This window comes from Cebus imitator, unplaced genomic scaffold (genome assembly GCF_001604975.1).
Source record: "Cebus imitator isolate Cc_AM_T3 unplaced genomic scaffold, Cebus_imitator-1.0 Scaffold132, whole genome shotgun sequence".
NCBI classification, from domain to species: domain Eukaryota; kingdom Metazoa; phylum Chordata; class Mammalia; order Primates; family Cebidae; genus Cebus; species Cebus imitator.
Window position 1 is genome coordinate 2882352 of NW_016107447.1, and position 24686 is coordinate 2907037.

General features: G+C 45.0%; 1 protein-coding gene across 4 annotated transcripts in view; it reads left to right on the forward strand.

Annotated features, from left to right (window-relative positions):
- Positions 1-24686, forward strand: part of EYA2 (EYA transcriptional coactivator and phosphatase 2) — a 292281-nt gene that overhangs the window by 190032 nt on the left and 77563 nt on the right. For all 4 annotated transcript variants that reach the window (XM_017541324.2, XM_037743018.1, XM_017541322.2 and 1 more), the window contains 2 exons: positions 2547-2689; positions 10740-10823. In XM_017541324.2, coding sequence (XP_017396813.1) covers positions 2547-2689; positions 10740-10823 — 227 coding nt within the window. The remainder of the gene's footprint in view (positions 1-2546; positions 2690-10739; positions 10824-24686) is intronic.

The window sequence follows — 24686 nt, forward strand, 5'->3', positions numbered from 1 at the left end:
CGTCTTATTATGTCCTTAGTCTGCTAAGAAGCTTTTATAAATATTAAATAAAGTTCAGTCCCTTGGGTTATAAGGGGAAATAGTTCTTTCAGAGTAGAAAAAAACTCTCCCTAGCCAAGTATTTTTAGACAAAGGCATTTTCCCCTGATGATCCAAGAGTTGGCAATTGTGTCGGGAAAGATGGAGCCTGTGGCATACATTTGGGAGCTAACCCCAGCAACTGTAAAGTAAGAAAATGGGATGGGATGTCCTCGAAGGTTCTACGCTGCTTTACAGTTCTGTCACCCTCTAGTGACAAGGACAGGCCCAAATTTTACTTCTAACTCTGCCACTCATTGGCAGAATCACATGGGCAAGTAAGTCCCTCACTAAACCTGAGTTCCCTCACTAGTTACTTAAGGATAGTAAACTACAATAAAAAGCCATGCATTTTAAAACATCTGTGCTTGCTGGGCGTGGTGGCTCCTGCCTGTAATCCCAGCACTTTGGGAGGCTGAGGTGGGTGGATCACCTGAGGTCAGAAGTTCGAGACCAGCTTGGCCAACATGGTGAAAACCCATCTCTACTAAAAAATACAAAAATTAGCCAGGCGTGGTGGCGGGTGCCTGTAATCCCAGCTACTCGGGAGGCTGAGGCAGGAGAATCGGTTGAACCCGGGAGGCAGAGGTTGCAGTTAGCCAAGATCACACTGTTGTACTCCAGCCTGGGCAACAAGAGCAAAACTCTGTCTCAAAAAAAAAATTAAAACATCTGTGCTTAAGCAACAACATAACTTTGATGCTGGCTTTGGGACCTGGGTCGGGGACAGTGCTGCTTCACTTGTTTGAGACCATTAGACAATTGCCAAAGGGTATAAATATGGCAGCCTCTCAGTGGGGCCACATCCAGGAGCACCCCGCAGTGAGAAGCAGCAAGGGCCCACATTCTGTGCTGCAGCTCTCACTCATCCACACATATCCATGGGTCTGGTCCAGCCAGAACTCCATTCAAGTCACCTCCTAATTGCCAGGCCCGTGCTAGATGCTCTCGCCTATATAATCTCATTTACCTCTCAGATTGACAAATCTCTCAGCAGGTAAAGCTTAAAAGGCTTGCTTTTACTAGAGAATGGGCTGGGCCCCGTGGCTCATGCCTGTATCGCAACACTTTGAGAGGCCGAGGCAGGTGGATCACCTGAGGTCAGGAGTTCAAGACCAGCCTGACCAACATGGTGAAACCCCGTCTCCCCGTCTCTACTAAAAATACAAAAATTAGCTGGGCATAGTGGTGAGTGCCTATAATCCCAGCTACTTGGGAGGCTGAGACAGGAAAATCAGTTGAACCTGGGAGGCAGAGGTTGCCGTGAGCCAGGATCGCACCATTGCACTCCAGCCTGGGCGACAGGGCAAGAATCTGTCTCAAAAAAAAAGAAAAAAATAGAATGGAGGGAACCCAGTAGGAGAGGAAGGTAGAGAATCCTTCCCATGCAGCCCCCATTTACCTCTGGGGCAGAGACAAAGGGGGATCTTTTTTTCTTTTTTTTTTTTTGAGACCAAGTTTTGCTCTTGTTTTTTCATGTTGGTCAGGCTGGTCTTGAACTCCCGACCTCAGGTGATCCACCTGTCTCACAGCCTCCCAAAGTGCTGGGATTACAGGCATGTGCCACTGCGCCCGGCAGAGAGGGGATCTCTTAAAGGTAAAAGAATGTAATGTTCAGCTACAGATAAATATGTGTTGCCCTCCTTCTGTTCGCCTAGGCATTCTCAGGTTCTCAGATTTGGAGAGCTGTAAATGCGTAACTCTTCCATCATTACAGCCCCCAGCGGCCCCTCCCTCACTCCCTGCATGAGGCCTTCCCTGACTAGCCCCAAATAAATGAGTCACCTCTCAGTACTCCCTGCTGCCCCATCTGATTGATTGAATACTCCATTGGTTGACTTTAGAGACAAGGCCTTGCTCTGTCATCCAGGCTGGAGTGCAGTGGCGCTGTCATAGTTCACTGCAACCTCTAACTCCTGGGCTCAAGGTACCCTCCTCTCAGCCTTCTGAGTAGCTGGGACTATGGGCATGCACCATCACACTAGGTCAACTTTTCTATACTTTGTAGAGACAGAATCTTGCTATGTTGCCCAGGCTGGTCTCAAAGCGATCAAGCGATCCTCTCACCTTTGAGAAGCTGGGATTACAGGCATGAGCCACTGCGCCCACCCCCGACTTGTTAATCCTCTGTGCACATTTCCCTCCCAGGCTTGGGGTATGCTACTTGATGTGTCTGATGGCTCTCTCCTCCCACTAACATGGAAGTGCTGTGAGAACCCGGAAGTAATCTCAGTACCCAGAGCACTACCCACTGACCAACTGTCTGTCAGATGGATGAGAGATAATGAAGGTCACAATGGGCAATTTCAGGGACTTCAAAGAGCAGTTTTCACCCTACGAGGTCTTTGCCTCTGGTGCTGCCTTTGGGACTCGTTGCTTTGGAGCTAGATGGTGCTGGTGGGATATTTCCCAGGAGGAGACGCCCAGCAAAGCTTCTGATTTGTCCACCATTCCCTTTCTTACCCCAGGTGAATACAATGCACACAACGGACCTTCCACGCCGGCAAAAGAGGGAGACACAGACAGGCCGCACCGGGCCTCCGACGGGAAGCTCCGAGGCCGGTCTAAGAGGAGCAGTGACCCCTCCCCGGCAGGGGACAATGAGATTGAGGTAATCCAAAGGGCCTGTGTTGTGACTTGGTGAATGTAATCTCCATCTGAGGCTCAAACAAGAGTGGGGAGGGAGTTTTCTCCAAGTGCCTGGAGGAGAATCGCCCTTTGTGTTTACAAAGCACAAGCAGGGAAGCGTAAGGTTAACCAGGTAGCCCTGGGGCCAGTACTGAAAAGAAACTGAAGCAGCCTCAGAATCACCCCAGGGGGACGGGGAATGGCGCTTTTGAAAACACAGGTTGCTGGGCCTCAGGCCTAGAGCTTCCAATTCAGTAGATCTGGGGCAGGGCCTAAGAATTTGGGTTTCTAACAAGCCCCCAGGTGATGATAATGCTCTGGGTTGAGGACCGAACTTTGAGAGGCGCTGATAAGGAAGAGAATGGGCCTCAGCTGGGTGGAGTGGTTCTCTACCCTGGTTACACAGCAGAATCATCTGGGATGCTCTTTAAAAAACAAATGCCCCAGCCCCATCCCAGACCAAGTGAAAAGACTTGCTGGAGGAACTAGGGGGTGGAGGGGAGTTTTAAAAATCCTCCATGGGGACTCTACTAGGGCTTACCTACTGATCTGCGTCGGGGCTCACTCAAATGAGTGTGCCTTTATTTCTGGGATTCTGGGATTCTGACTTCTCAGAAAGGGGCTGTCAACCTGGGCTGCACACAGCAATCACATGAGCGGGGGGAGGGGGTGGCGGTGCTTGGAGAAACTTTATCATCAAGCTGCACCATAGACCACTAAATCCGATTCCCTGAGGGTGAAAGCCAGGCACCAGTGTTTTTAAAGCTCCCTGGGTGATTCCAGTGTGCAGCTCAGGCCGAGAACTAGTGGTCAGGGATGCTCCAGTCTTTTTTTTTTTTTTTTTTGAGGTGGAGTCTCGTTCTGTCACCCAGACTGGAGTGCAGTGGCACAATCTCAGTTCACTGCAACCTCCGTCTCCCATGTTCAAGCGATTCTCTTGCCTCAACCTCCCGAGTAGCTGGGATTACAGGCAAACACCACCATGGTCAGCTAAATTTTGTATTTTTAGTAGAGATGGGGGTTTTACCACATTGGCCAGGCTGGTCTTGAACGCCTGCCTTCAACTGACCCACCCCCCTTGGCCTTCCAAATGCTGAGGTTACAGGCGTGAGCCACTGCTTCCAGACTTTTTTTTTTTAATCAGGCATACATGAGGTTTTCAGCAGGATGCTATGGGATACAAACAGATAGTAAGATGACTGTTATGAAACAGATTGCCAAGTCTACCATCTCGCATAGTTACCTTTTCTGTCTAACAAAAGCAGCTCAAATCTACTTATTTAACAAAAATCCCTAATACAATATAACTTTATTAACGCTAATCTTGTGTCGTACATTACATCTGGATACCTGTCATTTGTTATGAGAGAGCAAGTACAGGATTATTGGCTGGGTACTGACATTTTCCCAAAAACAAAACAGCATGCCTAGCGGCGAATACTAGTGGAAATAGGCAAAATGGACTCCCCAAACCCAGAAGTAAGCTACTATTGTCTACCAAGGGAGGGAAACGAGCACACTCACCCGTTTATACTTCTGTGACAGAGGCAGTCAGTTGCTGGCCTGAGTGTGCCGCGGGTGGCTGGGCAGTGTTGTCAGTGCCAGGCAGTTCAAGTGCACCAGCCTCACACCCCTATTTATAATCCGTATACTTTATGCAGCAGCTGCAATGCTCAGCCACAAACTCAGACACACTGGGAAATATCGTCTTTGTCAATTCCTTAAAAAGCAATGTAATCTTAACTGAGTCCCCACCCCACCAGATGGTAAGAAATTTAATTTCATTATTAGGGACCCACCGCTCCCAGGATTATATGAGAATCCAGGGGGTCAAGTGATCTCAGAAAGCAGACCAGCCTCTGACATCTAGTGTGGCTGGGTGGCCACTGTGGCGTTCATTGTCAAAACCTGCAGTTGTCACTAAAAGTCCAGCCACTGTCTGGGGTTTCCATCTGTACAATGATTATGGAAATCCTTGTTGAGCCTGAAAACCTTGAAATATTCACTACAATTCTTTGGTTGCAAACAACAGAAACCAGTTCTGGGCCAGGCACAGTGGCTCATGCCTGTAATCTTACTGCTTTGGGAGGCCGAGGCAGGCAGATTGCTTGAGACCAAGAGTTTGAGACAAGCCTGGGCAACATGGCAAAATCTTATCTCTAAAAAAAAAAAAAAAAAAATACAAAAATTAGCCAGACATGGTGGCACGCACCAGTAGTCCCAGCTACTCAGGAGGCTGAGGTGGAAGGATCAATTGAGCCCAGGAGGTAGAGACTGCAGTGAGCCATGACTACACCACTGCACTCTGGCTTGGGCGACAGATTGAGAAAAAAAGGAAAAAAAAAAAAACAGTTTTTGTTACTTAAGCAAAAATGAATTTACTAGGAAGGGACAATGAGAGGAGGCCATAAAACGAAGTTTAGAGAGAAAGTAACTTGTTGAGAAATCTAGGGCTGCCAGAAAGCAAACCATTCTAGAGTACAGCGCCATGTCCTTCAATGTCAGATTCCAAAGACACAGCCCATTCTAGAGTGCAGCGCCATGTCCTTCAATGTCAGATTCCAAGGTGACAGCATCCCATTGGCCTAGCTTAGGTCTTATACTTGCCCCTTAATTGACAGTCCCACCAAAATAGCACACAAGGGGGAAGGAAAACTAGGATGCTCTTATCAGAAGCCCTGAGGATGGATGCTAGGGGTGGGGACCGGGACCTCCAAGCAACACATGCTGACTTTAGGGCATTTGCTATTTAACCAGCAGCAGTCCCTAGTTCACCTGTAGCAGTTGTTTATAGCTGGGGTCAGTTCTGATCACCCTGGAAGGTATTAAACATCTTGAACATCAGGCTTGCTGCCCTACACTTGGCCAGCCTCCTAAGGTCTACCAGCAGCAGCCCTGATCCATGCTAGAGACCTGCTGCAGAGCAAGAATGGCCCACTGTTCCTGGGGCCATTCTCAATCCAGGGAATTCTGATCTTGCGTTTTGCTTTTTTTTTTTTTTTTTTTTTTTCCCCTTTGAGATGGAGTCTCACTCTGTTGCCCAGGGTGGAGTGCGGTAGTGAGATCTTGGCTCACTGCAGCCTCTGCCTCCCGGGTTCCAGCGAGTCTCCTGCCTCAGCCTCCTAAGAAGCTGAGAGTAAAGGCTCACACCACCATGGCTGGCTAATTTTTGTATTTTTAGTAGAGACAGGGTTTCACCATGTTGGCCAGGCTGTTCTCAAACTCCTGACCTCAGATGATCCACCTGCCTTGGCCTCCCAAAGTGCTGGGATTACAGGCGTGAGCCACCGCGCCCGGCTGCTTTTTGCCTTATTCTCAAAGTTTCTTCCTTCCCCGCAATAGAGGAGATTTTGCACAATCCCTTCAGTGGATTTAGACCTTCACAAAAGGCTGAAAGAAAATGTATTGGTTTCAGGTTGAACTTGCTGTCTGCCTTCCCGTATTATTAGGATTTCCTACCAGCTTGAAGTTGCAGAGCTTAGAAAACACAGAAAGCCACACATACATAATATTCCCTCCCCCCAGGAAAATCATTCGGTCACCTAACGTGTTTTCTGTTCTCCATAGGGAATGACGGGGGTAGAGAGATATTTTTCCATTAAACTGAGAAAGAGGCGGGGAGGGTTATGGCATGGAAGTCGGGGATTATAGGGTGATATTATTCTGGAAACATCTGCTTCTTGATTTCAGCATAAGTGCCGCTGGGCAAGAACCATTGAAAATGTGTGAGCTGTGTTTCACTTCTGTGCTTAATGTCATCATAGAGGGTTTGCATGGGTCACACCTCTTAAGTCTTTGGCTGTTTTGCTAATGACTGAAGCCCACGAGAGAGAAATTATATAGAAGTGGAAAGGAGGAAAATTCTGAGCATGTATTAGTTAAAATGCCTCAGCTGCAGGTGCCAACTTGAGCTACTTAGGCAAAAAAAGGAGAATTTATTTTAAGGATACAGGGACTCTCTTAGAACTTAAGGGCAGAAGGAAAATAGAGTATCAGCGAGGCACTGGAATCAGCCAGGGATACAGGGGCAAGAAACTGCATGTATGCCTTCTCTTCCCACGTCCCGCAGTGAAGGCACCAGAACTCCCTGAGCACAGTGTCCTGGCAGTGCCCTCATGTACTAGTCACTGGGCACAGCTCTTCCCCAGACCTCCTCACTCTTCCTCTCCCTCCACTCCAGTGAAACCAGGTTGCAGTAAAGTGTTAGGTTCTTTGCATCTTTCACCCTCTGTTCTTCTGTCTTTCCAGACTGCCTGTCAGATCCCAGGGTCCAGGTCCAGCCCATGCTAAAGTCCAAGGGGAGTGGGTGGATGGGCAGAAAGAACACTCAGGCGGGCCATAGGCAGGTGAAATATAGTTTTATTTATCAGCTTTCTCATGTTAGCTGTCTCACACTGCCTACCTTCATCTCGGCTGTCTGCTTTGGCTCTGCGGCTCCTGCTGCCCGTCACCTGCAGCTGCACAGCCGGCTCTCCCTTGCCTTCAGGGGCAGCAGTTTAACTCTTTGTCTCTCTGGGCACCAGTGTGAACTGTGCCATGGCTCCCCTCTGTCCATCTGCAAGACAGTCATTCTCCCTTACAGGGGCCAGTAGCTTCACTCTCTGGGCACCAGTGCCTGCTCGAGAGCCACGTTAAGCCAAGCCAAGAGCCATGCCCCCTGCACAGCATCAGCAGGGCAATTATATCTTCTGCAGACAATAGTGACTCCAAACCAAGTATGAACTTACACAAACAGGTTCTATAACAAGTGGAGGTGTGTGCCTGCATCCCAAACTCACTAAGTCACACAGGCCTGGATGTCCACCTCAGCCTAGTCCTTGACCAAAGCACATCCATGTGCCTTACACTGCCCTTGTCTACCCTTCAGATCACATGGCTGAACTTGGCCACCAATAGCCCTTCCCAATAGACAATGACTTTCTAGCCCCAATTTTAAATTGCAAAAAAATTTCTCTGACCCACCTGGGGTTAAGGACGCACCCTGGTCTGCACCATCATGGCCTAGGGAATAGGGTCACCTGCAGAATGGCTACCAGGAACTTACCCACCAAGAATCTAGGATGGTGAGGTAATGGGGGAAAGGGATGGATTTGTTTCAGAGGGGATTTAATGGATGAAGTAAGGGAGCCTGCACTACATTTGAAAATACTTGCTGATTTTTAAAAATTCTATTACTGAAATTTTTTAATTTCATTTCCTAAGTTCGACCCCAGTAAATTCAGATAAGTTAGGATTTGGCATATTTGAATCCCAGAAGGCCTTCTCAAACACTGATTTTCAAACATTTTTACCATGACCCGTAAGAAATATACTTCATATTATAGCCTAGTCCATATATGCACATAAATATAACTGGACCAAAAGATTTATAAAATAATACTTAGCCTTACTATTGGTTCAGAAATCGCTGTACAAAAGAATTTTGGATGCTAGTACCTTTTTAATTCTAGATATTTCTCTTAGCTTTCAAAGGCATGGCAAATGCCATTGTGTGAATACAGCCATTGACCTCCAGAGAGTTTTAAAAGGTGACCCATTCAAGATGGCAGACCAGTCAGGGACATTTGTCTCCCCTCCTCAACACCAGCTACAGAGATAGTCAGGTCCTTTGTCCTTGAAAATAATGATCACCAGAAAAATAAAGAAAATCAACAGTATGAAAAATATAGAACAAGATCAGCCAGGCATGGTGGCTCACCATACCAGCACTGTGGGAGGCCAAGAGGGGAGGATCACTTGGATTCAGGAGTTCAAGAACAGCCTGGGCAACATAGTGAGACCCTGTCTCTACAAAAAAAAAAAAAAAAAAAAAAAAATCAAAAATCAGCCAGGTATGGTGGCATACACCTGTAGTCCCAACTACTCAAAAGGCCAAGGTGGAAGGATCACTGGAGCATGGAGAGAGAGAGGCTACAATGAGTGATGATTACGTCACTGCATACAGTGAGACCCTGTCTCAAAAAAAAAGTTTTTTTAATTAAAAAAAAATAAAGGCCAAGATAAATAAGTTAGAAGAAAAGTAGTTTAAGAAATATAAAAGAGCTTAGGAAAATTCTAATTGATTTTCTTACAAAAACTCAAGATCTTGCATCCATAAAATAAGAAGTGGAGGCTACTTGGAAAGGAACACTCAGAGGGGGAAAAAAGTTATTGGAAATTTTTAAATTACTGCAAGAATCAAAAATTAATAAGGGTTGTAAGAGGAAGTTTAAGAAATCTCCCAGAACATAGATCAAAAAGACAGATTTATTAAAAAATATTGTTTACAAGGAAAAGCAATATCAACCCAAAAGGTTTGATTTGACTATTGGGAATTTCATAAAAAGGAAACAGTAGAAAAGATGGGAGAAAATTATTAAAAGAAGTAAGTAAATAAAAATTCCCAGAGCTGTAGAAAGATGCAAATTATTGGGTTGAAAATGCTCAAGTGCTGAACAGAATTTATTAAATAAAGACCATACCCAGATATGTCCTCATGGAATTTGAAGATACCAAGTATAAAGAAAAGATCCTTTTAAATTCTAGAAAGAAAAAAAGAAAAAGAAAAACCTACAAGGACTGAGGAACAGTGAAATACCAGATTTCTCATCAGTGACCCTGGACACTTAAAAAAATCATGATGAAAGAATTCTTTCACAGATCCAAAGGACATTGTTTCCAAATTGCAATTCTGTACCCAGAGAAACTAGAGTAAAATAAAGATATCATCAGATATTCAAGAATTCAGGAAAGTTACTTTCCATGTACCATCTCAGGAAAAGCAACTTAAGGATGTATTCAAGCAAAACAAGGAAGAAAACCAAGGAAGAGAGACTTGGGATCCAGAAACCAGTGGATCCAACCCAGAAATACAATGAAGGGAAGTCTGCAGCAAGCCTAAAAATGATCCAGCCCACATTGGAGCTTTCTATCACTGAGGATAGACATCTCCAATATAGAATGTGTGGCTGAATTTTACATTTTAATGAAGGTACATTGTTGCAAACAAGAAAAAGTAAATGTAATTACCTGACAAAAAAAAAAAAAAAGTTACACCAGTCAGGCATGATACATATATGAACAAACTGAGATATGACATAATTTTAATCATGATGGAGTACAAGTAAGGATACATACGATCGTAGGGGCATTCTCCTTAAAGTCGATCTGGGGATGTGACATTGGACACATAGAGAAGACAATGCAATCTGAGCATATTACTTGGCTCTGTAGTGAACAATCATCACAAAATGTAAATGTGTATTACTAGTTGCCAACTTTTAAAATTAACGTAGGCAGAGTGTAGAAAACTTAACCTTAGCTATAAAACCAAATGTACAAACCAGTTTATCCTCATTGACCATACAAAAGTAAAGCTACAGCTGATAGACATTAGAGAGGAGAGGATTGTGGGAAAGGGTAGGGACTCCCATATCTATAATTCCATACTGGTTTCTCTTTTTAGCCAGAGGAGAATGTCCAAGGAGAATTGGAATAGAGGTATTCACATATGTGGAAAATATAAGTTTCCAGAGAAACAACAGAAATTACCATAAGCTAAACCCTCATCTTTTAAGACTGCCCAGTCAAAAGATATTGCCTCAAGTTGAAAAATCAGTAAGTCAGGGTATAAACATGTTACTTAGAATTATAGAGGTGATCACCAGACTTGCTAAAAACAGAAATAGTTGAGCGTATGGTGAACAGTGAAATAAAAAATGGTAGTATTTCACTTTGTAAAACAAGTTACGATTTTTGTTGTTGATTTTGGCCTGAATCCTCCTTTTTGAGGTTTTATGTGGAAGGCAAGAGCAGACTTCTTGGTTCTGACATCTTTTGAGTAGATAAAAGCCCAAAAACTGGCCATCCGAATACGCTTGACACAGGTAAGGTTGGATGGAGAGTCATGACACATCAGTGAGTTACGTGTTTTGTAACCTAAAGATAATGTTTTTCGAGACTTCTTTTCCTCCAAGGGAATTAATTTCTGCCAATGTTAAGTCAGATGCAAGTGAGTCCATTTGTCTCCATTCTCTTCCTCTCTTTCATCACAGCGTGTGTTCGTGTGGGACTTGGATGAGACAATAATTATTTTTCACTCCTTACTCACGGGGACTTTTGCATCCAGATATGGGAAGGTAAGAATCCATTTTGTCTCTCTCTCTCTCTCTCTCTCTCTCTCTGTCTTTTCTTTCTTTTTTTTTTTTCAACATGACTGTCTCTACAGCCAGTTTGTCCTGGGAATTGTGGGGACAGTTTATGAGGCAGCTTCTCCAACAAAAGCTGCCCTTTGGGGTCAACCCAGGTTTAAAAATTCCTGTGGCATTTTCCTTTGACATGTGAAAATTTAATTAGCTTCTCCTTCTATTGTCTCCCATGCCTTTTCTTCCAACATTGGAAGCAATCAACATTTACTTGATAGGAAATAAACTTGTTGTCTTCAGCTGTCTCTCTCCCTAAGAGAGTGGGCTATGCTGCAGCCAAAGCCAGTAATTCTAGCTAGAAAACGAGGTAAAGTACTTTCCTTCTTCCCTGTTGTTTATCCTTGTGTCTCCAGCAGATGAATTTAATTTTCCTTCTGTTTTTTTGAGACAAGGGGGAGGCATTGTCAGCTCCAGTGTGGATCTTAGCAATAGTTTTGCAAGTGTATCATCAACAAATTATGTCGGGGAACCATCTAGTTAGAATTCCAGGCAAATGCTATTAGCTGATTGGCATTGGATGGAAGAGATCTTGAAACCACTTTAATAATGCAGAAATGAACTCAACTGCTAAAACCCAAACCTTGCCAGTTACTGGGGTTCATCCCGTGGGTTACTGAACAGATCACAAACGGATGCCCTAGACATCTGTCATCTCTTCAGGGGGACGCATGGGGTGGAGGGGCAGTACTTAAGACGACAGCCTAGTTTTCATCTCGTCAGAGGTGAGTGACCCACTGGCAGCTGCTTCCACGCATGGGTAGGAACCTTGAGACTCACCAGCGCCTGGAAAATATTTCTGTTTCTGTTTAGAGACCAGGAATATGATTTGACATCACTTCATGGCTTTTCCAGCTGCTCATGTTTTTTATGGGGGTTATAACAAGCTGGATGTGTAATTAGCAAGATAGATTTATCGTCTGCCATTATGTTGTAAAGAATATAAAAATGGTGTTGGTGGTGCAGAAATCTCTTGCCGTGTAGGAATGCCGTTAATATGTCTGGCAGTGCCTGTGGGAAATCCAGCATGCGTTTTTGGACCGTGCACAGCTTAGGTGAAAGATGGCAGAGTCGAGAGCTGCTGAAAACACTGAGGAATGGGCTCCACAGCCATTGCAAAAATCTGGGCTATCTCGAAGGGGCCACAGTCGTGATTGCCTGCTAAGTCGTGGTGTTTTATGGTTTTCCTAACCGCTCCTATAAAGTCACCGCCCCTGAGACACATGCACTCACTTGTCTGGAGGCAGCCTGCTGGGAAGTTCCACAGCTCTGTGCAACAACTCATTTCTTACGGATCGTGTAGGATTGTGTGATCTTGGGTGTGATTTTTGTGTCTGCGTCTCACCAACATCCCTTAAACCAAACTCTGGGCTCCCTCAAGTCAAGGACAAAGCCCTGAGTTCCTTTCAGGGCCCCGTGTCCCCTGGCCCATGCCATTCCTCACTGCCAGCCACCTCTCTCCCACCTCACTGCCCAATCCCAGACCCCTTCACCTCCCACTCGGCTTCCTATCTGGTCTCCCAGCTTCCACTCTTGCCTGCCACAGCCCCCTGTATCAGAGTCATCCTAAAACACAAACTTGGCCATATCACTCCCCAGACGAAAAATCTTCAGTGGCTTTCCCATTGACAAGCCTCCCTCCATCCCCCCAGCCCCGAGGCCTCTTCACAAGTGGCCTCCTACCACATTCTCCAGGCTTCTTTCCTGCTACTCACCCTGAGTTGTTTTCGGTCCTTGAACCTGAAGGAGTGAGTGCAGATAGTTTATCTAGGAAGTAATCCCAGGAAGCACTGTGCACAAAGTGGGGAATTCAGGCCGGGAGGAGAAGGAAGCCAATACAGATTATACAAATGTAATAGTTGCTGCCATGGGCACCTGGGGCTCAGTCCCACTAGGGACAGTGTTAACCCACCCAAGGAGTGAGGGAGCTGGGATATTTACCTGCAGATTCTGTTCCATCAAGTGTTGAAGGCTTTTCCTGGGAATTGTCTCCTGCACTTCTGGCCAATCCCCAAGAAAGCTGCCAGGGGCAGCCTTAGTGGCTCACACCTGTAATCCCAGCACTTTGGGAGGCCGAAGCAGGAGGATTGCATGAGGCCAGCCTGGGCAACATAGTGAGACCCAATCTCTTTAAAAACTTACAGATTAGCCTGGTGTGGTGGTATGCACCTGTGGTCTCAGCTACTCAGGAGGTTGAGAAGGGAGGATGGCTCGAGTCTGCAGTGAGCTATGATTGCACCACTGTGCTTCAGCCTGGGCAACAGAGCAAGACCTTGTCTCAATCAATCAATCAATCAGTCAGAGATCCCAGGGTAGGGCATCACAAAGGCTAACTGTGGAAGGCTTCTTCATATATGTGCAGGAATGGTGACAGTTGAGGGGACATGGAGCAGGGGCACACTGGACACCTCTGCTATAATCTAAAAATGAACATTCTTTTAGAATGTTCTTTTACTGAGTTAAATCCTACCTGTCTTTCAGTTCTCATTTAAAATGTAGCTTCCTGCAAAAGGACTTTCCTTATTACTACTCTCCATCTAAATTGCATCTCTCCTCATAACTGTATTTTCCATATATGTCATAATTATGTTTATTGTATGTCTTCCTTCTAGGCTGTAGGCACCATAAGGGCAGAGACCATGAACATTTTTTTTTTAATCTGCCTAGCCATGCACAGTGCACAGGGCAGAATTGCTCAATAAATACTTGTTGAATGAATGAATGAATCAGGGCAATCCCCTAGAATGTTAAGCTGCATGAGGACAGGGACTTTTTGTTTGGTTTGGTTTTGTTCATTGCTTTATCACCAGTGCGTGGAACTGTGTCTCCCACTTAGTAGGTGTCAAGTAAATATTTGTTAAATGAAGGAAAGAAGGAAGGAAGGAAGGAAAATAGGATCAAAACAGAAATTTTCAACTGGTGGCCACTGGCCAAATTCATCCTGCGGATATTTCTCTTTGGCCCCCAGAGTGTTTGAAAAAATGTGAATATGTCGCCAACGTTTTAAAATTAGGAGATTGCACAGACCAAAACAACCTAGATTTCCAGCTTTTCTTGAAAAATTAGGAATCTGGCAATCCTGCATTCCCCTGAGGCAGCAATCAACAGGAATGGAGGACTGCCCTCTTAGAGAGGGTGGACATTCTCCAGCCCATTGCAGCCCCCACCTGGCCTGGTTAACCCATTCATGAGACTCTTTGGCCCCATTGGTATCTGAGCTTCAACATCCATCCTAGAATTACAGAACTGCAGAAGATCAGAGCTGGAAGGACTTGAGAGACCATCATGTCAAATTAGTCTCCACTGTGCATAAGGAGAAACTAAGGCTCAGAGGGAGTAAGATCGTCCAAGAGAGCATGAGAATTAGACTCAAGCTCCCCTGCCTTCCTGTGTGATCCCTCGATGTCCAGGGAAGACTGAGGTGAAAAGTTCTTGGGGCACCCAGCTCTTCCATGCCATCTTCATGACTCTCCTAGAATTTTCCATTCTCTCCTCCAGCTCTCGCTAAGGTGAGGAATAAGTATTTTTATTTGCTAAATCTAGCAACTTTCAGAGAGACCCAGAATAAATATAACTTAAACAAGATGCAAGTTTATTTCACTGCCTAGCAGTCCAGATAGAAGCAGTTCAAGTAGTTCAACCAGAGACCATGGCCCCTGCGGTCTTATTCCCTGCCATTTTGGAGTGTCACCCACATTGACAACATAAATCACAGCTTACCCCAATGTCTTCATTGCAGCCAGTAAGAAACAGGGATAGGAAAAGGGGGATTTGCCTCTCTTTTCATATTTTTATTTTCTTGTCCCTCTCTTTTTTATTATTTTTATTAACTTTTTTAGAGACAGGGTCTTGCCCTGTTGCCCAGGCTGAAGTGCAGTAGCATAATCATAGCTCACTGTAACCTCAAACTCCTCCCTCCAGCAGCCCTCACCGCGCCCAGCTAATTTTTAAAAATTTTTTGTAGAGATGAAGTCTCACTGTTTCGCCCAGGCTGGTCTTAAACTCTTGGGCTCAAGTGATTCTTCCTCCTTGGCCTCCCAAAGTTCTGGGATTAAAGGCCTAAGCCAGCACACCCAGCAAGCCCCTGTTTTTTAAAGGCCAGATTCAGAAATTGCAGGCATCACTTCTGCTCTTATTCTATTGGGCAGAACGTGGTCAGATGGCTTCATCTAGCTGCAAGGGAGTCTGTGAAATGTAGTCTTTATTTGAGGCAGTCATGTGGCCAGTTAAAATTTAGAGATTCTAATACTTTGAGAGGGAGAAAAGAAGAATGGGTATTAGAAAACAACCAGCAATCTCTAGCCCAAAGTACTGTATAGTAAAAGGAAGAACAATGAAATAGAAAAATGATGAGGAAAAATAAAGTTAGTTATGATTGAGAGGCCTAGGAGACAACAGGATTTGTAAGTCTGAAGCTCCAGAGAGAGGTCTGTACTATGGCTTTAAGCTTGGATGTTAGAGAAGTAATAAGGATCTAGAGGAGCAGACAGGTGAGCCCCATTTTGCAGACAGAGTAACTGAGACCCAGAGAAGTTATGTAGTTGGTGGGATATTCATGACAGAACCAGAACTCATAGCCTCAGCTTCTGGCTCACTATACTTCTCTCTATACTTCACCAGCACTGCAGCCATGTGAAACTTGTCATTAATAGCTGGCATTAAGTATGACACTGGCTTTGAAGTACAGCATATTTAAGCTACAAAGAAAACTTATTGGAGCACAATAATTGAAAAACCCAGGGATACCTGGGATTCAGATCTGGCTGGATCCAGATGTTTAAGCAATGTTCTTAGGTGATTCTGTATCTCTCAGCCAGCTTTCTCCATGTGGTAACTTCCTCTCAGCAATCCCAACTAAAAACTGGGAACTTCTAGTACCCAAATTCCAGCACAGCTTCCAGGCTTGAATTTCAGTGTCCCAGACTGGGTCACATGTCCATCCATGTGCCAAGCTCTGTAGCTCTGATTGGTCAGCCTGGAGATCAAGAGCCCACTCCTGGCATGGGAGTGGTGGGGCAGATCAGCTCTACCACTACCAAATAGAATGAGAGAGGGATGGTCCCCCAAAGGAAACTGGAGTAATCCTTCCAGAAGAGTATGAAGACCATGGATGTCCAGTTAATGGGCTCTGGGTGCCAAGATTCCCTGAACATCCATGACAAGAACCAGCAGCACTTTGCTTGTGCCCATCACATTGAAACACCATGCAGGAAGTCGAAATCATTCATAGCATCAGCCAGAGAGGGGACTTGCTATTTATTTGGGAAACTAAGACCAACAAACCTAAATGATTAGGGAATGATTCAAAATAGGGTGTTTGAATTTTAAGACAGAAACTGGGCTCCCTTCCTGTTCCCAATCAAGGAATGTGCTGCTTGAGGCTGTCATCTCTTCACTTCCTTTCCATTTCTTCCTCCCCAGTGCTCAGAGCCAGAACATCCCTTTGGTAGCTGTATCTCCCAGCATCTTGTGGATCCATTAGAAATTCTGTAGAGAGCTGGAGCAGCCAGTGACCGCCGCCTCTTTCCTAACCCCCCCTTTTTCCTACCACCCTCCTCTGCAGTCTCTGAATTCTGCTTTTTTCAGCTGGGATTAGGCAAATGCAAGGTGGTCAAGAGCCTTTGACTGTAGCCAGGAAGGGATTCTAAAAGGGATTAGTCAGCTTTCCTCCAGGGATTCACGGGGAGTTACCCTGACTCCTCCTTTTGTACCTTGCCTTCTAGGCATCTCACTACCAGTATGAAGCTCAACTCCAGGACCTGTTGTTGTTGTTGTTGTTAATATCAGCTTTATTGAGATACAATCCACATATCATAGTTTACCCTTTCAGTGTGTACAATTCAGTAATTTTTAGAATATTCAGAGTTGTACAACCATCACCACTCTAATTTAGAATATTTTCATCACCCCAAAAAGAAACCCTACACTCATTAGCAGTCACCCCTGATTTCCTCCTCTCCCTAGCCCCTGACAACCACCAATCTACTCTCTTTCTCTACAGATATACCTCTTCCAGATATTTCATATAAAGGGAATCACACAATATATGTGATCATCCTTGTTGTAGCATGTATCAGTACTCCATTTCTTTTTATGGCCACATAATTTTACATTGTGTATTAGTCCATTTTCCCACTGCCATAAACAAATATTCGAGACTGGGTAATTTATAAAGAAAATAGGTTTAAGTGACTCACAGTTGTGCATGGCTGGGGAGGCTTCTGGAAAGTTACGATCATGGCAGAAAGGAAAGCAAACACATGCTTCTTCACAAGGTGGCAGGAGAGCAAAATGAAGGGGGAAGAGCCCCTTATAAAACCATCTGATCTAGTGACAACCCACCCACCACCACAAGAACACCATGAGGGAAATCACCCCCATGAGCCAGTCACCTCCCATGAGATTCCTCCCCCAACACGTGGTGATTACAATTCGGATTATGATTCAAGATGAGATTTGGGTGGGAACACAGAGCCAAGCCATATCACATTTCATGGATAAACTGTATTTTGTCTATACATTTAGCAATTGGTGGATAGTTGAAGTTTGGACCATTATGAATAATGCTGCTGTGAACATTGGCATACAAGTGTTTATCTGTGCACATATTTTTAATTATCTTAGGTATATGCCTAGGAGTGGAATTGCTGGGCCACATGGTAACTCTAGGTTTAACATTTTTGAGGAACAGCCAGATTATTTTCCAAAGTGACTATATCATTTTATGTTCCCATCAGCCATGTAAAATGGCTCCAATTTCTTCACATCCTCATCAGTATGTTACTGTCTATACTTTTGGCCATAGTCCTAATAAGTATGAAGTAGTATCTCATTGTGGGTTTGATTAGCATTTCCCTAATAATGTTGATGAATGACTAGTGATGTTTTTATGTGCTTATTAGCCATTCGTATATCTTCTTTGGAAAAATATTCATTCAAATCTTTTTCTCACTTTTAGTTGGTTTATTTGTCTGTATATCATTGTAAGAGTTTTTATATATTCTGGATACCAGCTTGTTATCAGATATGTGATTTGCAAATATTTTCTCTCATTCTGTCAGTTGTCTTTCCATTTTCTTTGTGGTATCCTTTGAAATACCAAGCTTTTTATTTTTGTGAAGTGTAATTTATATATGTTTTCTTTGGTTACTTTTGCTTTTGGTATCATATCTGAGACCCTATTACCTAACCTAGGTCACAGAGATTTACTCCTGTACTTTTTTTCTAAGAATTTTCTCATTTTAGCTCTATGATCCATTTTGAATTAATTTGTGTATATGGTGTGAGGCAGGGGTCAACCTGATTCTTTTACCTATGACTATCTAGTCATCCCAGTAGCATTGTTGAAAATACTCTTCTTTCCACCACTGAATTGTCTCAGCATCCTATAAAAAAATCAATTGGCAGCTAGGTGCCATGGCTTATACCTGTAATCCCAGCACTCTGGGAGATTCAGGCAGGTGAACTATGTAAGTCCAGGAGTTCAAGACCAGCCTGGCCAACATGGTGAAACCGCATCTCTACTAAAAATACAAAAGTTAGCCAGATGTGATGGTGCACATCTGTAATTCCAGCTACCTGGGAGGCTGAGACATAAGAATTGCTTGAACCGGGGAGATGGAGGCTACGGTGAACCAAGATCATGCCACTGCACTCCAGCTTAGGCAACAGAGCCAGACTCTATCTCAAAAAAATCAATTGGCCATCAATGTGTTTATTTCTTGACTCTTGATTTTATTCCATAGATCTATATGTATGCCCTTGTGCCAGTACCAGTACCACACTGTCTTGATTACTATAGCTTTATAGTAAGTCTTCAAAATGGAAAGTAGGAGTCTTCTAGCTTTGCTCTTATGACCAGTCTTTACCTTTATTATTGGCCTCTCCACTGGTTTTATTTTTTTGTGGTTTCAACACAGCCTTTGCACTTGCTGTTCTCTGTGCCAAGAATACCCATCTCCCTGTTTTCTACACAGCTCCTTTATTCAGGAGCCTGCTCAGTGGCCGGGCATGGTGGCTCACTCCTGTAATCCCAGCAGTTTGGGAGGCCAAGGCAAGCAGATCACTTGAGGCCAGGAGTTCAAGACCAGCCTGGCCAACATGGTGAAACCCAGTCTCTACTAAAAATACAAAAATTAGCTGGGCATGGTGGCAGGCACCTGAAATCCCAGCTTCTTAGGAGGCTGAGGCGAGAGAATCACTTGAACCCAGGAGGCAGAGGTGGCAGTGAACCGAGATCATGCCACTGAACTCCAGCCTGGGCTTCAGAGCAAGACTCTGTTTCAAAAAAAAAAAAAAAAGGAACCTGGCCAAACATTCCCTCATCAAACAAGCTTTATCATCACCTGATGCATTAAGTATTATTTATTACCTGCCCCCTCCAACACACGCACATTTGAATGTAAACTCTATAAAAACAAGCACCAGCGCCAGAATTAGCATTTTTTAGACACAAAATCTAAGTGGTTACTGAGAAACAGCTCAATCATATTTTAATGCAATATTTTGCATCAAAATTGAGGCCAACAAATTGATCATGAAAGAAAATCAAAATGTAAATAAAGACAAGTGGTTGTGAGTGCTACAGCCCTGTGTTATTGTACAGTGGGATCAGTTTACAATCAACCTCTGACTCTCTGGCCCAAATGCCTGTTACCTCTCCACAGGGCAGGTTTATGAGCCTTGGCAATGACGGGAACAGATTGGTCAACAAGGGGCTTTATATATAGTCATGTTTTGTTTTTAGTTTTTGGTTTTTTTACTGTAGAGGTTTTATTAACTTTTTCCACTTAAGTCAAAATACAGAAAAATGTTTTGATAAGTGTATGTAGGGGCCACATTTTTCCTTTTGCCTCAGGCCCTGTGGCTTGGCCTGCCCTGGCAAGCACCAGGGTGGTCTGCCTCTCAGCTGTAGCCCCCGGACCTAGCACAGGACCTGGTACATTATAGGAGCTCAGTAAATGTTTGTTGATTACATGACTGTAATCAAGGGAATATTTTAAGTGTTTGTAACAGGGAGAGATCTCAACCCACACAGCATGCATGAAATAGAATTTTGGTTTTCTGTAATACAATGGAATTCCTAGTTCCAGCCTTTGTTCTGCTGGGTTCTTTTCCCTTCCTCCCCAGGTTATATCAGACTTCCAGGGAGCTCATAAAGCACCAAGGGATTGAGTGAGAACCCATGGACCACGAGTCCTCTGTCCACTTACGACACTGCTGACATGTCTGGTTCCTGTCCCTAGGAGTGCTTCAGGTCTGGTGGGATCTGGAATCTCAGTGAGGCCGGATATGATCATATCTGCCTGGCCCCCTGGCCCAGACTGTCACTCTCTTAGCTTTTACTTCCTGGCACAGGCAGCAGGCTACGAGGGCCTCCGAAAACCGCCTTCCTTCCTTCAGCTGTTGGAAGTCAAGACAAGAAACCAATACCACTCACTCACCACCCCAAAGCCAAAAAGCTCAAAACCTGCTACCTTATGAATGGGAGGCTGGAAAACAGCAGGTAGCAGCTTACATCTCATTCATGTCCTTGTTGGCAGATACATCAGATCCTTCAGGGAGCAAACTGGAGCAGAAGTGGGTATTTGGAAAAGGAGGCATTTTCAGTTGTCACAGTGATTGGGGACACAACATATCCATGAATCACCCCACCAAGATACCATTAGTAGTCTCCATAGAAATGTATGCATTTCCTTGTTTTATTCAGTAAGTATTTATCAAGTGCCCCCTGCATGTCAGATACTGTTCTAGGCCCCTGGGGATTAAAAACATTAAAAACTCTGCCCTCATGGAGGTGATATTTTTGGGGAGAGGAGGGAAGATGATAAACAAGATAAATAAGACATGTAAGCAGCCAGGCATAGTGGCTCACGCCTGTAATCCCAGCACTTTGGGAGGCAGAGGCAAACAGATGACTTGACACCAGGAGTTCGAGAGCAGCCTGGCCATTACGGTGAAACCCCATCTCTACTAAAAATACAAAAATTAGCCAGACATGATGAGAGACACCTGTAGTCCCAGCTCTCTGGGAGGCTGAGCCATGAGAACCCAGGTAGCAGAGGTTGCAGTGAGCTGAGATCATGCCACTGTACTCCAGCCTGGACAACAGAGTGAGACTATCTCAAAAAAAAGAAAAGAAAGAAATGTAAGGCGGGATGTGGTAGCTCACCCTTGTAATCCCAGCACTTTCAAAGGCTGAGGCAGGAGGATTGCTTGAGGCCACATGTTCAAGACAAGCCTGGGCAACATGAGACCCTGTCTGTAATAAAAGAAAAAGAGAGAGAAAAAGAAAAGGAAAGGAGAGGAAAGGGGAAAGGAAAGGAAGGAGGAGGAGGAAAACGGGAGGAGGAGGCAGAGGAGAAGAAGGGGAGGAGGAGGAGAGAGAAGGGAGGAGAAGGGAGAAGAGAGAAGGAAGAAGGAGAAAAAGGAACAGGAAGAAGCAAGAAAGGAAGGAGGGAGGGAGGAAAGGAAGGAAGAAAGGAGAAGAATAAAGAAGAAATAATAATGCAGACAAAAAAAGAAGTTGAAATTAAATTTAAGAAAATGTGGCCAGGGAAGGAGGCTGCACAGAGAAGCGAAATTTTGAATAAGACCTGAAGGAAGTGGAGGAACGGAAATCTGGGGGAAGAGCAGAGGGAATGGTGCATGCAAAGGCCCTGCGTCAGAAGTTTGCCTGGGGAGTCTGAGGAACAGCAAGGAGGCCAGTGTGGCTGGAGCAGAGCAGACTTTTACTCTGAAGTGGGAGCTGGGGGAGATTTGGAGAGAAGGATAGAGTCTGCCCTGGTTTGGATGTGGTTTGTTGAGCCCCACCAAGTCTCATGTTGAAATTTCATCCCCATTGTTGAAGGTGGGGCCTAAAGGGAGGTGTTTGGATCCTGGAGGCGGGTCCCTCATCAATGGCTTGGTGCCATTCTTGCAGGAGTGAGTGAGTTATCTTAGTTCCCGTGAGAACTGGTTGTTGGAAAGAGCCTGGCACCTCCCTCCCCTCTCTCTCTTCCACTCTCTCAACATGTGATCTGCACACTCTGGCTCCCCCTTGATTCTACCATGAGTGGAAGCAGCCTGAGGCCTCACCAGATGCAGATGCTGGCAACATGCTTCCTGTACAGGCTGCAGAACTGTGAGCCAAGCAAACCTCTTTTCTTTATCAATTCCCCAGCCTCAGACATGCCTTTACAGCAACACAAGCGGATGAAGATGGAGTCTGAGTTCCATTCTTACTTATCTTTATTTTTTATTTATTTATTTTAGAGACAGGGTCTTGCTCTCTCACCCAGGCTGGAGTGCAGTGGTGCGATCATAGCTCACTGCAGCCTCAATCTCCTGGGCTCAAGCAGGCCTCTCACCTCAGCCTCCCAAGTAGCTGGGACTACAGGTATGTACCACTTTGCCCAGCTAATTTTTTTTTTTAAGAGATGGGGGTCTCACTGGCTGGTCTGAAATTCCTGGGCTCAAGCAATTTTCCCACCTCAGCCTTCCAAAGTGTTAGGATTTCAGGCGTGAGCCACCACATCCAGCCTGAGTTCCATTCTTAAGGAATCTCTCTGGCTGCTCCCCAGGGAGAGTAGAGTAAAGGGTGACAAGATTAGAATCCTGGCAATGGGTGAGGAGGCCACTGCGCCAGTTTATCTGAAAGACTGAACTGGTCTTTCCCAGTTAACTCTTCTCTCCACCTGTGGAATGGAGATGCTGGCGGGGAGGAGCACCGTGGGCTGGGTATATTCTGAAGGCAGACCAGCCACAGATAAAGAAGGTAAGGTGGGTCCTAATTCTCATCCCCAAGCTACAAAGATGCCCTGTTTTCCATCCAGGCCTCCCCCTGAAGAGACCTGATTGCTTCTACCCCCACTGGCAACCAGCCAATTCCTCCTGACCAAATTCCTGAAGCTTTACTGCACATTTCCTATATACCAAGCACTCACTATCAACTTTATTATTTTCTTAAGTTAAGCCTCAGATGCACAGCTTGAGTTATTCATATTCTTTGTCCGCACAAAGCCCCTTCCTTGTTTCATGTAGGTACTAATGTGTTTCCTTTTAAACGTATTTGTGCTGCTTTCCCTCCCCTCCCTATAGCTCAGTGTGTAGCCTTTCATTTGTTTCCTATAAGATACACATTCTCTTTTTGTGTGCATTTATTTCTTATGTGTCTAGGTGGCATTGTTTAAACACCCTGGGTTTCTTACCTTTCTCCCTCTGCGCCATGGTTTTAGTTATTTATTTTTGAGACAGGTCTCATCATGTTGCCCGGGCTAGTCTCGAACTCCTGGGCTCAAGTAATCCACCTGCCCCAGCCTCCCAAAGTGCTGGGATTGCAAGCATGAGGCACCACACCCTGCCTGCACTATGGTTTTAGATCCTCCCACTTTGCCGTACATACAACTCTGTCACTCTGACACAATAGTTTTCAACCACAGGAAGTTTTGGCCCCCAGGGAACATTTGGCAGTGCCATCAACATTTCTGGGGAATGGGGTACTACTGGCATCTAGGGGGTAGAGGCCAGAGATGCTGCCACACATCCTACAATGCACAGGACGGCCCCACAACAAAGGATGATTGGGCCCCAGGGATCCATGGCGCTGCGGTTGGGAACCGACATCTGACCGCCACACAAAGTCCCAGGCGCTCCAGGTCTTCCTTATCCCCCACCTTTGCAGGGAGTACACTCAGGCTTCCTCATTTCCACACCAGCACAGACAAAGCTGTGACAAGCGACCTTTATGGACTGCTCTGAGGTTTATGCCCTCTCTCCCACCACGAATATATAAGGCCCACCATGCATATATAATGCCTAGCTGCTCCCTTTATACCTACTCTGAGGTCCAGAGAGATGATGTGACTCAACAAGGTCACCTAGTTTAGGAGGGATGAAAGCCAGGAAGTGGCCCACTGCTCTTTATTTTGTTTTACATGTTTTTGAGACAAGTCTCAGTCGGTCACCCACACTGAAGTGCAGTGGTGTAAACACGGCTCACTCAGCCTCAACCTCCTGGCCTCAAGTGATCCTCTTGACTCAGCCTCTTCTGTAGCTGGGACCACAGACATGCACTACCATGACCAGCTAAATTTTTTTTTTTTTTTTTTTTTTTTTTGTAGAGACAGGGATCTCACTTTCCCCAGGCTGGTCTCAAACTCCTGGGCTCAAATCCCAAAGTGCTGTGATTACAGATGTGAGCCACTATGTCCGGCCACCCCACTGCTCTTAACCACTCACGTCTCTAGTGATCCATGTGACTATCTTGAGGGTAAAAATTGAAAGCCTCTGGAGTGAACTCTTCTGCTGGCCTCTGACTTCATGGGGTGTAGGGACTGGGTCTCATGTTCATAGCTTTATCCCGATACCTAGCACAGTGCCTGGCACCTTCACTGGACAAATATTTGTTGAATAAACAAATAAACAAGGAGTTCCCAGGTAGGAAGTTTTCAAGTGTGTGATGGCAAACACAGAAGAAATAAGATTCCTTGCCTACGCCTATGTCCTGAATGGTTTTGCCTAGATTTTCTTCCAGTGTTTTTATGGTGTTGGGTCTTATGTTTAAGTCTTTAATCCATCTGGAGTTAATTTTAGCATAAGCTGTCAGGAAGGGGTCCAGTTTCTGCTTTCTGCACATGGCTAGCCAGTTTTCCCAACACCATTTATTAAACAGAGACTCCTTTCCCCATTGCTTGTTTTTGTCAGGTTTGTCAAAGATCGGATGGTTGTAGATACGTTGTGTTGCCTCCGAGGCCTCTGTTCTGTTCCATTGGTCTATATCTCTGTTTTGGTACCAGTACCATGCTGTTTTGATTACTGTAG